Source organism: Pelophylax lessonae, assembly GCF_965119305.1.
Source record: "Pelophylax lessonae genome assembly, chromosome: 12".
NCBI lineage: Eukaryota > Metazoa > Chordata > Amphibia > Anura > Ranidae > Pelophylax > Pelophylax lessonae.
Window position 1 is genome coordinate 107,410,756 of NC_138779.1, and position 15,176 is coordinate 107,425,931.

Below are 15,176 nucleotides of genomic sequence, written 5' to 3' on the forward strand. Positions count from 1 at the left end.
CAGTGACACGGACAGAGGGACAGGTAATCATGAATTATTTGCTTTGCAGGGATTACTTCTTTTCATCTTAAAAAATAATAACAGAGTCACTTTAACATAGCAACAAGTAATATCATTTATTGTATTTTATTTGTAACAACTTGCTTTGGTTGTTGGCTACCGCATTTCTGCAGGTGTGCTGAGGACATCTAGTGGTCCCTGGAACTCACTGAAAATGTTTACAAATGTTTTGTTCTTGCTTTTAAATGTATCCTTTTTAAAAATAAATAAATAAATAACTAATATTGTATTGGGTTTTTTGTGAAATGAAAAAACATTGGATTCAGGTGATTTTTAAAAGAGATTTTTGAACATAACAGAAAAACATTCTTTGTTTGGGTTAGTAGCACTAGGGTTGTTGGTTCTAATCTCAACCACAGCACTACTTACCTAGAGTTTGCATGTTTTCCCTTTGCCTGCGTGGTTTTCCTCTGGGTACTCTGGTTTCCTCCTACACTCCAAAGACATGCTGGTAGGTTAATTGGCTCCTGTCTAAATTGGCCCTAGTATGTGTAGGTTAGGGACCTTAGATTGTAAGCTCCTTGAGGGCAGAGACTGATGTTCATTATTTTTAGTGAATGTAAATCAAGTTGATATAACTTATCTAGTGGATACGATAATCAAATGTGTGTACGTATATTAATTCTTCACACATCTTTGTTAGTATTTAACAATTCATCTAATCAATCAATTTATGTTTTTTTTTTCTTTTTCTTCTTTTTTTTTAATGAATGAAGGTATTAGGAAAACAAAGCATAAATTTATATTTGTATGTCATTTTTATTTGTTATTGGAGGTAACTAAATCTTGTCTGAAATGGAAATTGGGGTGGTGAGCGCATTTGTAGGTATACATTATTGACAGAGGCATTATGCAGAGATGGTGGGGATGATGACTGATAACTCAGAGGCCCAAAGCATGACAGTGTCCTTGTTGGATACTGCTGGCCTCCCAGCATGGAGGGTGGGGTGCTTGAGACTGCATTAATGCATTCTCTGAGCCCCACCTCAATCCAGCGCTGTGCCCGAAATCAGCGACTCTCTCAGGTCTCGCTCTCTTCTCACTAGAGATCAAGGCAGCAGGGGAAGCCAATTTTAATTATTTTTTTATTTGTATATAGGCTCTATATATATTTTTTGTGTTATTGAGAATATAATAGGAGGAATTGAAAGACGAGATGGGCGGGGCCCTCAAAACTCCTAGGTAGATAGCAAATAAGCTAGGATTTATAGCAGGGAGATCTAAGTGTTAGAGCTGGGGGCTCCAAACTTTGTAAGCAAAGAGTCAGTTACTATCCTTCAGACATTGGAGGAGAGGAGGCGGACTGTGGTCAGTGGGGGTAGAAAACTCCCCATTGTAATTGGGAGTAAACAGTGGCTTAGACTTGGTTGGGTTTAAAAAAAATGATATAGCATCTGTGATCACTAAGTGGAGGAATAAAGTCTTAACATTGGTACTAGTGGGAGGAATACTGTTGTTGTCAGTGAAAAAAATAGTGCCCCATCATTGGTGTCCATGGAAGGAATGGTGCCTCGCCATTGGTGTCAGTGGGAGGAATGGTGTCTTATCATTGGTGTCAGTGGGAGGACTAGTGACCCATCATTGGTGTTAGTGGGAGGAATAGTGCCCCATCATTGATATAAATATGAGGAATAGTGCCCTATCATTGGTGTCAGTTGGAGGAATAGTGCCCCATCATTGGTGTCAGTTGGAGGAATAGTGCCTCATAATTGGCGTTAGTGGGAGAATAATTGTGCCTCATCATTGATATAAATATGAGGAATAATGTGCCATCATTGATATAAATGGGAGGAATAGTGCCCCATTATTGGCGTCAGTGGGAGGAATAGTGCCTCATTAATGATATAAATGAGATGAATAATGTGCCATCATTGATATAAATGGGAGGAATAGTGCCCCATTATTGGTGTCAGTGGGAGGAATAGTGCCCCATCATTGATGTCAGTAGGAGGAATAGTGCCCCATCATTGGTGTCAGTAGGAGGAATAAAGTCTCTTTAATATGGGCCAGATAAAGGCAACAAAAAGGCTACATCTGGCACACAGGCCACAATTTGGAGACCACGGTGTTAGAGAATCCAACACATTTAGGAAGCCAGGGGCTAATTTAGCACCACAGGCCCCACCTATAAATAAGATATCACTTATGGATTGAATGGACCTTTACATTTTATAATAACCGTAAAAATATATTGCAGTCTCAGTTTAAAATGAATCAATTTGTTACAGAATCCTGCAATGGGTTTATATTATAAGGTTACCTTGCTTGGGATTGAAATATTAATAAGCAGGCACCTTAATTTCTGCAATCCTGCTGCTCAATCCCACAAATTAGAGGTAGGGTGAAAGCTGCACATCTCTTAAGATCTTCCTTATCAAGCTCTAAATTCCCTGGGATTATGTAGCATAACATTTTTAGCCTTGTAGCTTATTTTATCCCTTTTAACAATTCACCCTGTCATACGATATTAATGTGACAATGACACAGATGAGCTGGCTGATAAGCGTTATCTATCTGTTGCCTTGTAGCCCGAGGAAAGCCCGCAGCATAATTCTTTCACAGCTTGATTACGCGATCCTGGAGACACTGCAGTCGAATTTAGATTCTTCATCATTTTGTCACGTAATATAAAGTCATTTCAAAGCTTGACTTAGAATTATCCTTACGTGGAGAGCGCATCAAAGTAAAACTGTGTTTGTAGCCTGCGATCGCCCTTGCTGTGCTTGAAACAAATTCTTTTATGTTGCCTCTGCAGGAGTCTTGTGCACAATTATAGTTTTCTAATGTAATTTTGAAGCACATTACTTGTAGAAGACAGCTGTGTGTAAGGGTTGCTTTATCTACCTACAAAGACTTGCTGCTCTACATTTACACAAGTAATGGAGTCGCCCCGCTGCCCTGAAATCTTCCTGCTTTTTAAAATTGTACAATCCAAACTACACCATCAAAACATTCTTTTTTAGCATTCAATACTTTTTTCTTGTTGCCTTCTATAAAAGTTTTCCAAAGTGATTAAAGTGGAATTAAAGTGAATATATAGTTCTTTTCTGTATATTTTCTTTTTTGTTAACCCTTTCCAACCTACAATCTGGTAACATTAAAGTGACACTAAACTGGTTTAAAGAAAAAAATCTACCACTTCTTGTCTGGCCTGTTGTAATAATATGGCCAGGCGGGAGCTTTCCAGTCTCGGGAGGATGCCCAGGAACGTCCTGCCACTCGCGTGCCTCAAGCGCGCCCCCGCTGGTGCTGTGACCAAACACAGCGATCGCATGATAACATGTAAATTTAACTGGCTTTCATTCATGACTGCTTGCTTACTATTGTGATCTCTGTGATTCCGTCAAAGTGATCACCTAGTACAGAACCATTCACAGCAGCCCTTTACCATGTGATAGCTGTAGCCAATTACAGCAAACACAATAGTAAACAAGCTGTCATGAATGGAAGCCATTCATGAAGTTAACATGATTGCTGTTACAGTAATCATTGCTGTAACAAGCAATCAGTGTAAAAAAAAAAAAAAAATCAGATCACCTTCTCAAAGTAGTCCAGTGTCTCAAAAATGTACATTCTATTGCTCTCAGCCTCCACCAAATATTCAAATTACTTTTTTTTTTTTTTTGCTGCTGTGATCTGACTTTCTATTAGAAAGTGGCTATGTTCATTAGGGCTGTGCATCTTCACTTACCTCACGATTCGATGCGATTACGATTATTAGGGTCGCAATTCGATACGATTCGATTCCGCGATGCATCACGATGCATCACGATTACTGCCCAATGCCCATGCCCAGCCCACTGCCCAATGGTTTTCAAAACTTTATAAAAAAAAAACAAACAATCAAGCAGTCACAAATAAAAGAATCCTTTTTATTTTCATTTGCTTCAAAGGACACTTTCCTGGACCCTGTCATGGCCTGCAAGCCCTGCATACTTTAGTGCACTTGTCAGTGTTTAAAAAAAAATAAAAAAAAAAAACTTGTAAACTAAGCCGCAACAAATCAACCAAGCAACATCTTTCATAAAATATGACTGTCTGTCTGTCTGTCTGTCAGACTCCCTTCCTTGCATGCACTGAGCCAAAACCCCCAGGGCCCCCCCTTACCCCACAGCTGCCTGTGACAGTGACAGTGACACTGACAGAGACCCCCCTCCCCCCACAGCTGAGCTGACTGCAGCCTGACACACTGACAGAGACCTGGGTGGATGTCCCACACCTTCCCCAATCCCCCACAGCACTGACAAACACTGAGAGTGAGTGAGTCCCCCCCCTTGCCCAGACCCCCACACTGACAGAGACCCGGAAGTCCCACACCTTCCCCAATCCCCCACAGCACTGACAAACACTTGAGTGAGAGTGAGTCCCCCCCCTTGCCCAGACCCCCACACTGACAGAGACCTGGATGTCCCCCACACCTTCCCCAATCCCCCACAGCACTGACAAACACTGAGTGAGTCCCCCCTTGCCCAGACCCCCATAGCTGACTGACACTGACAGAGACCCCCAGGCCCCCACTGACACTGACTGACCCCCCTGGCTGCCAGACTGCCACAGCAGAACATTACCCCCGGGCACTGACCGACCGTCCCCTGTCCCAGGCCCCCCCCCCATCACAGACATCCCCCAGAGATACAGACGAGAGACCCCCATGAATGATTACACAATTATTTGTTCGGACATACCTGCTGTGTGACTGTGTGGGTTGTTGTGCACTGCATTGCAGAGGAGGACAGGTGCTGTGCTGCTCTCTGGGCTCTGTGGCGGGCGGCTGGCATCACTGGCAGTGGCGTGGCGGCTGGGCCTCCAGGGCCTGTCAGCTACGGTGAGGTGAGGTGAGGCTGGCGGCACTGGCTGGCTGCGATGGGGACGCACTTGGGGCTCCTCGCTCCTGTGTGTGGACTCACTGGACTGGCGGCTTCTGGCTTGGATGGCTGGCTGGCTGGCTTCTAGGCCGCAGGTGGGACGCCGATACACGCGGGGGATGTCTTGCTGCGCCTCGGCCCGGGTCAAAGAGGCGGAAGGGGAGGGGCGGAGCCTTTTTATTAAGCTCCCGCCACTAACCCACCAATCAGCTGCCGATCCTGCGATCTTGTGATTTTTTTTTTTCCCTTGCGCGATAGAGCGTGGCCACGGCTGATGACGTCATTTCATATAATCGATTATGCCAGCAGCCCACATTGATGCAGAATCGCGAAGGGTCGAATCGCGATGCATCGATCTTTCGATTATATTCCCCAGCCCTAATGTTCATTCTCCATTGTCCACTGTGAACGTAGCCACTTTTTTTTGCTCACTTCCGAGTTGGACTATGGATTATGGACTATGGGGTGCGTAGTGTGCATAGAACAGGGCACATGACTGCAATAAACATGCATTGCTTGTTTACAATGGAAGTGAGAGGAAAAAGGAGACATTCAGGAGCTCACAGAGGACATAAGGGCTCTTTCACACGGCCGCTCCGTGTGTCCGCAAATCATCCTATTTTTTTGCGGATGATTTGCGGACCTAATGTAAGTCTATGGCATTGCGGATGTCAGCGGAATACCATCCGCTGACATCCGATTTTCTTCCTTTCAGTTCTGTTCCGTTTTTTGGAACGGAACAGAACCCTATTTTTCCTCCGTTCAAAAAACAGAAAGGAAGGAAAATCGGATGTCAGCGGTGACATCCGCAATCCCCATAGACATACATTATGTCCGCATATCATCCTCAAACGGATGGGATGATATGCGGACACACGGAGCGGATGACAGAAATGTCATCTGCTCCGTGAAAAAAAAAGTCCCGCAGCGGAGCTTTCACACGGAGCGGCCGTGTGAAAGAGCCCTTACAAGGAGGCAGAAAAACACATTAAAAATGATTTTGTGAAATATAGATTACAGGGCCAATAAGTAGTGGATGTGTATGGATTAATTTTGGAAAATATGATTTAGTGTTGCTTTAAATGTTAACTCGACCTTCCTAAACATGGGTGTAACATGAAGCATGGTCAGAGTCTGTAGCCTCCCACCCTCAAACCACCATCCCCTCTTTACAGAGGCCAGGGACACTTCTTGCTGCTGACTCCTTGAAAACGGCACAGCTCAGTGTGGCTTCACCTGTACAGCTATGCCATTCATTCACAGGAATCTGTTACTGAAAATATTAGGATTCCTGTCTGCCACCGTGGCAGAGAGACATCACCACAATTGTAGTCCATTAACATTTCCTCTTGCTTTGTAACAGAGGGTCCATACCTTGGCACAGAGCAGCAGTGGCAGAAAAAGAACTGCATACACATACTACTGAACATGGCTGCAATGCTTTCCAGGCTTCTATGCAAGCAAAAAAATAAATGCACTTTTTAAAATGAATATGGGTGCATTTATTAATATTATCTAATATTAATATACTAATACTAAGATTAATATTATTATATCACAAGAGGGAATTAGCCTCTAACGTTGCCCATGCCGACGATACCTTAATATACATTCTCCCATTTGAGAACCAGCAGCTGACACTTCACAAGGATTATGACTCTCATTCAGGCCCTCAGTGACAGTCAGATTCCCAATGACAATCAGGAACCAATAACAGTGGTTCCTGATCATGTGATCACAAGGTCAGATCTGACCTTGTGATTACATGCAGGCTCCATTAGCAAAAAAGAAAAGCATTTAGCCTGCAGATGAACACTGCCACATTCAGGTTGCAAAGTTTATCTGCAGCGCCATGTATTTAAAGTTATTGTAAAGATAATTGTTTTAAATAAATAATAAACATTAAACCTACCTGCTCTGTGCAGTAGTGTTCCACAGAGCCATCCCAAACCTTCTGTTTTGGAGTCCCTCGCCGGCACTCTAGACTCCTTCTCTTCTCCGAGTGCTTACTCTATAGCTGCTTGCTATGGGGGCACTCGCACAGGTCTGAGCCTAAGCCGAAGTGCGTGCGTCCATAGACACACACAGTTTTTGGCTTGGTCCTGCCCGCCCTCCTGCCTACTCACTGAATTTGAATGACAGCCAGGAGCCAACTCTTAGTAAAGCCCGTGAATGCAGGAAGAGAGAGCAGAGTGGGACTGCTGGCAGGGACAGCGCCAGATTGAAAGTGGTGTCAGGTAAATGTTTGGGGAAGGATGGGTAGGGTAGGGGGGGGGTGCAGACAGTGGAAGCTTTTTTTTTACCTTATTGCAGACAATGCATTAAGGTAAAAAAAAAAAAACTCTGCCTTTAGAATCACTTTAATGGTTCACCTGTTAGTTGTACGATTAAAACTAATATTGCATCGTTAAAAATATTAGTTATTAAAATAGTGTATCAAAAAATCATAATTATACTGTATGTACCATATAAAATAATTTTCATAGAGTTAAGGTAACTGACGCATGGTGTGCCCAGCTCAGTGAACATTCTGCAGCTGATTATGAACAGGCAGGCATGTTTATTTTATTGCAGAAGAGGCATTACATATATTTTCTGCAATAAAAAGCCCACCTGTTTGCATTTTTTTTTTCTGATGTCAGTACCACTTTAAAATGCGCATAGAACTAAGGATCTCAATCTCCATGTAACAGCACTGGGCCAATCTCCAGGCACCAGCACTGTCACATGCTTCTCCATACTCAGAAGTACTGCACTTGGAAGCTGATCAGAATAAAAGGTATGTTCTGCTAGGGAGGAGGTTATGAGAAAAAGCAACCATACCAACTATAAAAAAAAAAAAAAACAATTCCAGAAAAATACAGTGTTTACCTTTCCTCTGCCCATTCCTGGAATCTTGCAGCGCAAAGCTGTTGAAATCATCTTCACAAACTGTGTCCACCACCATACGTCATGGTTTCTATTGCCCCCACTACAGAGCACACTAGTGGTATAGCAACCAGAAGACGAAAGCACAACATGGCAGGGACACAGAAACCTGACACAGCCACAAGCAGGGTTTTTTATTTTAGGGGAAACGCGGGGGAACGCAGTTCTGGCACCTCCAGAACTGAATGTATGCATTGGCAAGGGGTGTCCGAGGGTCTATTTATGCAGGCTGCTGGGGGATCTATTGTTGTTGTTGGGCATCTAATGTTTCTGGAAAAGTTAGTTATTACTGGGAGGGATCTATTGTTGTGGAGGTGTCTATTGTTTCTGTGAGGGTCTGTTGTTGCTGTGGGAATCTGTTGTTGCAGGGAGAGATCTATTCTTTCTGGGGGGGTATTGTTGCTGGCTGCAGAGGATCTATTTTACTGTTTTCCCTATTCTCTATAAAGGGCTTGTACTCAGAGGTGGGTAGGGGGTGGAACCAAGGGACAGTGCTCAGAGGTGGGTAGGGGGTGGAACCAAGGGACAGTGCTCAGAGGTGGGTAGGGGGTGGAACCAAGAGACAGTGCTCAGAGGTGGGTAGGGCGTGGAACCAAGAGACAGTGCTCAGAGGTGGGTAGGGCGTGGAACCAAGGGACAGTGCTCAGAGGTGGGTAGGGCGTGGAACCAAGAGACAGTGCTCAGAGGTGGGTAGGGCGTGGAACCAAGGGACAGTGCTCAGAGGTGGGTAGGGCGTGGAACCAAGGGACAGTGCTCAGAGGTGGGTTGGAGGTGGAGGCAAAGAGTGATTTTGAAGGGGAAAACCTGCACATATTCTCTGAGAAAAAATCCCTGAACTGGAAGTATGTTGGATCTAAAGATTCTGTGGGCAGGTTGGCTGGCTCTACAAGAGACTGGAGAATCCAGGAACGGCTGGTGGGACAGGTGACTACAAATACTATTCTTCTGCTGCCCTTTTTTTCTCTCTTTTAAAAGGCAACAGTCACTTTAAAGCATTTATAAAGCCAAGATCAAAACCGATAGTATTGCAGCTAACTGAGCCCTAGATGTGGTGGCTGCATTAGTTTTCTTTTTTTTTATTTATTGATTTTTTTTTTAACCTGGTTACCCTGCAATTAACACATTTTCTGTGCTAGGGTGACAACCATAGTGAGCACTGCAATACTGTCACCCTAGGCCATGGAATGTGTTAGGACTATCTCCATAACAGGAGGAGGTGTTGAGTAGTCCAAAGAGATAGCAGGGAACAATGATCACTGTAAACAGTCCAGAGACAGAGAATATAGGAAATTATCAGCTCACAAGATTTTTGTATTCTTTTTTTATTTTTTAAATAAGATTTAAAAAAATGGTTTCAGTGGTTTATTTCACAGATTAAATCAAGGGGGGAATCCTGCGCTTAATAATGGATAAATTGAGTGTTGTAAAATGACATAAACAGGATAGCAGCTAGAACACTGAATTCATAGTAATCACATTCATAATATATATCAAGTAGTGCAGCGCTATGAACAGCAAAATTAATTGTGCTTAAAAGGTTAATAAACAATGCAATATTGTGAGTTAATATGCAATAAATAGCAATGCAATATAATGAATCAATATGCATTAAGTCATAAGTCCATTCTGCATATGGAGATGGTAAAGAGTCCACTAAAGAGCAGTGGCAGCTGGTGAAGTTTTAAGATGGGGGGGGCGCAAGACCCCGCCCTTCTATTTTGACCCCTCCCATTTATCAGAAGCCCCACCCCTTATAGACTCCACCTATTTTGTCCCCTATATTTTGCTTGCGTGAACAAATTCTCCCAATATATCACATATTAAGGGGTCTCTCAGTACTAGTATATCCCATAATAGGGAACAGGGGCCCTATTATGGGATATACTGTGAGAGACACCCTATTATGGGATATACTGACTGAGAGTGGCACAAACCCCACAGTACAGACCGCCTAGCACAAACCCCACAGTACAGACTCCCTAGCACAAACCCCACAGTACAGACCCCCTAGCACAAACCCCACAGTACAGGCCCCCTAGCACTAATCTCACAGTACATGCCCCCTTTCAATGTAGTGACCAGTGTACAGGCCCCCTTTCAATGCAGTGACCAGCGTACAGGCCCCCTTTCAATGTAGTGACCAGCATACAGGCCCCCTTTCAATGTAGTGACCAGCGTACAGGCCCCCTTTCAATGCAGTGATCAGCGTACATGCCCCCTTTCAATGTAGTGACCAGCATACAGGCCCCCTTTCAATGTAGTGACCAGCGTACATGCCCCCTTTCAATGTAGTGACCAGCGTACATGCCCCCTTCAATGTAGTGACCAGTATACATGCCCCCTTTCAATGTAGTGACCAGCGTACATGCCCCCTTCAATGTAGTGACCAGCGTACATGCCCCCTTTCAATGTAGTGACCAGCGTACATGCCCCTTTCAATGTAGTGACCAGCGTACATGCCCCCTTTCAATGTAGTGACCAGCGTACATGCCCCCTTTCAATGTAGTGACCAGCGTACAGGCCCCCTTTCAATGTAGTGACCAGTATACATGCCCCCTTTCAATGTAATGACCAGCGTACATGCCCCCTTTCAATGTAGTGACCAGCGTACAGGCCCCCTTTCAATGCAGTGACCAGCGTACATGCCCCTTTCAATGTAGTGACCAGCGTACATACCCCTTTCAATGCAGTGACCAGCGTACATGCCCCTTTCAATGCAGTGACCAGCGTACATGCCCCTTTCAATGCAGTGACCAGCGTACATGCCCCTTTCAATGCAGTGACCAGTATACATGACCCCTTTCAATGTAGTGACCAGCGTACATGCCCCTTTCAATGTAGTGACCAGCATACATGCCCCTTTCAATGCAGTGACCAGCGTACATGCCCCCTTTCAATGTACTGACCAGCGTACATGCCCCTTTCAATGCAGTGACCAGCGTACATGCCCCCTTTCAATGTAGTGACCAGTGTACATGCCCCTTTCATCCATCCATGATGATATATATAATGATATCTGCACACTCTGGTCTGGGCCCGGCCTGGGTAACTTGATATTATTCTTGCACCGTGACCTGCCTGTACCTACCTGTTCTGGCCTGGGTCTATCCATCCATCATGGATGAATGGACCCAGGCCAGGCCAGAACAGGTAGGTACAGGCAGGTCACGGTGCAAGATTTATCAAGTTACCCAGGCCGGGCCCAGACCAGAGTGTGCAGATATCATTATCATCATGGATGGATGGATGGACCCAGGCCAGAACAGGTAGGTACAGGCAGGTCACGGTGCAAGAATAATATCCCAAGCCAGGCCCAGACCAGAGTGTGCAGATATCATTATATATATATATATATATATATATATATATATATATATATATATATATATATCATCATGGATGGATGGATCATCCATCCATCCATGATGATATATATAATGATATCTGCACACTCTGGTCTGGGCCCGGCCTGGGTAACTTGATAAATCTTGCACCGTGACCTGCCTGTACCTACCTGTTCTGGCCTGCGTCCATCCATGCAGCAGATATCATTATCATCATGGATGGCATGGCAGGCAATGGCATGGCATGGATGGCAATGGCATGGCATGGATGGCAGGCAATGGCATGGCATGGATGGCAGGCAATGGATGGCAATGGCATGGCACGGATGGCAGGCAAGGGATGTCAATGGCATGGCATGGATGGCAGGCAATGGCATGGCATGGATGGCAGGCAATGGATGGCAATGGCATGTCACGGATGGCAGGCAATGGATGGCAATGGCATGGCATGGATGGCAGGCAATGGCATGGCATGGATGGCAGGCAATGGGTGGCATGGCATGGATGGCAGGCAATGGCATGGCATGGATGGCAGGCAATGGATGGCAATGGCATGGCACGGATGGCAGGCAATGGATGGCAATGGCATGGCACGGATGGCAGGCAATGGATGGCATGGCATGGATGGCAGGCAATGGATGGCATGGCATTGATGGCAGGCAATGGATGGCAGGCAATGGCAAGGCATGCATTTTTTTGTGGAGTGGACAGAGGCCTGAGGAGGAGGAGGACTGAGGACTTACCGGGCTGCTGCTGGACTCGTCTCTCTCTTCCGACCCGAGGCCTGGATCCGAATGCGGTCTGCCGTCCGTCCACGAAGAAGGCCCGCCGCCGCCCGATCCGACTCCTGGTCTCCGTCTCCTCCTGGTCCTGAACTGGTCCTCCTAGTCAAGCGGTGACTCGGCGTCGGCGACATCTCTGAGCAGACGGGAGTCTTCTATCCTCTCTCAGCCGCGGGAAGGAATGGAACCCGGAAGGCGGAAGCGGTGATCGTGACGCCGGGGCGGTGCACCGCCCCACGCGTCACGTGACCAGATGATGTCCTTCTGTGATTGGTCCAGGCTGGAGTCTGGACCAATCACAGCCAGGTGGGGGGTGACCAATCGCTCTTTTCTGCGCCCAGGTTACGCCCCAGAAGGCAGCCAATCGGCGCCTCTTCTGGGACGTAAACCCCACCCCCCCCCCCTAGCCACCAGTGCCATCACAGAGACCGGCGAACCCAATTTTTTTTTTCACAACTTTATTTAGTTCATTTTGTAATTTATTTATTTTTTTTGGGGTAGGGGGGCGGCGCCCTGGCGCCCCCTATGCACGGGCCGCCACTGCTAAAGAGTGAAGATCCCAAGATGTGGAAAGCAATGGAAAACAGGCACCCGTGCAGATAGACAAGGTGGCAGCTTACCGCAATGTGTGGGCCTCCAAATTAATGGATGGGCCACTAAGAGCATAAGATTATAACTCCTGTGGGATGGACTCTCTCCTCTGCACGAACGGACCAAGCTTGGCTAAATTGCATCAACCCCTCACTCGCTCATAAATCCAGAAACGACTCCGATGTGTATGGCAATATGTGAAGGATAGAAGCATTCATAGCGTAATCCCGTATGGTAGTAAAATCAGCTTTATTAAAATTCTACTTACATGACAGTAGATAGGCATAAGCGAATAAATGTAAAAAGCGGCGTCCCGCTATGATAAAACACGAAGCCGGCGTCCTGGGGCCGTGACAAGCGCGATGTCCGGAACCTCATACGGGATTACGCTATGAATGCTTCTATCCTTCACATATTGCCATACACATCGGAGTCGTTTCTGGATTTATGAGCGAGTGAGGGGTTGATGCAATTTAGCCAAGCTTGGTCCGTTCGTGCAGAGGAGAGAGTCCATCCCACAGGAGTTATAATCTTATGCTCTTAGTGGCCCATCCATTAATTTGGAGGCCCACACATTGCGGTAAGCTGCCACCTTGTCTATCTGCACGGGTGCCGGTTTTCCATTGCTTTCCACATCTTGGGATCTTCACTCTTTAGTGGACTCTTTACCATCTCCATATGCAGAATGGACTTATGACTTAATGCATATTGATTCATTATATTGCATTGCTATTTATTGCATATTAACTCACAATATTGCATTGTTTATTAACCTTTTAAGCACAATTAATTTTGCTGTTCATAGCGCTGCACTACTTGATCTATATTATTTCACAGATTAAAAGATACATACACATGAAGTATTAAAACAAATAATATTGGTATACATAAGGCACCAGATCATTTTTAAATTTCAATTCTCAGGAGACTCTTTTATTATGCTTGCTGTAGGAGAACGGATGCTATTCTTAGCTTACACCAAGCCAAAGGTCCCCATTATTTACATTTCCTGCCTCTCCGTGTATGGAAATGGTTATAATGCTGGCGCTGGGCCCTCGACTGTGCTAATCATCTCTCACCATTTGTTTAAAACATGGGAATTACGTTTAGTGAAGAGTGTATTATACAGACAAAAATACAATAGGACCATCCTGATCATTTCAAACAAAACAAGATATTAAAAGAAACAATATGAACAGCTGGGTAGTGAAGCAGAACGCCTGATAAAAAAGCTAAATGCACATCTGAAATACATAACCGTGAACGGTTTTACCTGCCAAGATAATCCTAATGGTGTTCAGGCACACATTTGATTCCTGTGCCCCTTCCACTATGTACAGTCAGATGGTGACAACACTATTCAGTCAATAGTCACTGCAGCTCTCCCTCCAGCCTGCTCATTGAACTGTGACTGTCCATCACCACCCAAGTGAGGGGTTCAAAATATGTGCATTTATTATTTTTCCCTTAAATGTGAACTTAGCCTTTAATGATACAAGTATTGTTTACAACTACATTTAAAACTTTAAAAAAAAATACATAACATAGTAAAACCTGCATCTAACAGCAATGCCACCAACTGATTAACTCCTTTGAATTTTTGTAGGTCTTGAAGAAAGAAGAGAAGGCCATCAGAAAAGGAAATCTCAGTGAAAATAATCCCACCAAAACAACAACAAATACAAAGAAATGATTGACATCAGTCATAACAGGAGGGGCAAAAAATAAAAGAATTCAGATGTTAAAAATTTAAATTGAATTGTCTTTTTTTTTAATATTGTAAATATTAACTTTCTAGTACAACTTTTATGAAACTTAGGGTTCTATTTAGAGAAAAAAATGAAATGTTATGCCATCAAAAATAATCCCTCTAATTTTCCTAATATGTTGTTTTTTTTTTTTTTTTTTTAGTAAAGAATAACTTTCTAGTAGAACGTTTATGAAACTTAGGGGTCTATTTAGAGAAAAAAATGATATTCCATCACAAATAATCCCTCTAATTTGCCTAATATGTTTGTTTCCTATGATTGTCAGCTCCATCTAGTGATCTTAATGCTTTACTTTTCTGATTGAGGTATTTCAGGAAAATATCACATTATGGCCACTAGATGGAGCTGAAAATCATAGAAAATAATTTAGCCAAATTGTAGGGCTTATTCATGATGGCTGTACAAATACTTAAGATATTTCTTTTTTTTTTAAATAAACGCCTTAATGTTATTGAACATATGATTGGTGTTCACTGTATATGAAGCTTACATTATATATATATATATATATATATCTATATAGATATATATATCTATATAGATATATATATACACAAAACTGGTTTAGAGGCACTCACGGGGTCTTGCAGAGGAGGAAGATCAAAAACAGCAGTGTTTTTATTGTCAACGTTTCGATGAAGCTCAGTCCATTTTTCTCAAGACATCCTAATCGAAACGTTGACTTAATGTTTTTGATTTTCCTTCACTGCAAGACCCGTGAGTGCCTCTAAACCAGTTTTGGATGTATATGGATTTCTTTGTGGGTGAGCACCTGGGCATTTACTTCAAGCATAGAGTGGCTACTCTTGGAACTATATATACAGTGTATATACAGGT

At 44.0% G+C, this 15,176-nt stretch overlaps 1 protein-coding gene across 1 annotated transcript in view; it reads left to right on the plus strand.

The window, feature by feature from the left end:
- The window catches only part of ODAD1 (outer dynein arm docking complex subunit 1), a 259,341-nt gene extending 245,050 nt beyond the window's left edge, over nt 1-14,291 (plus strand). The window contains exon 15 of the mRNA XM_082273694.1: nt 14,177-14,291. Coding sequence (XP_082129820.1) covers nt 14,177-14,263 — 87 coding nt within the window. The 3' untranslated portion in view covers nt 14,264-14,291. The remainder of the gene's footprint in view (nt 1-14,176) is intronic.
- Nucleotides 14,292-15,176: the final 885 nt, after the last annotated feature.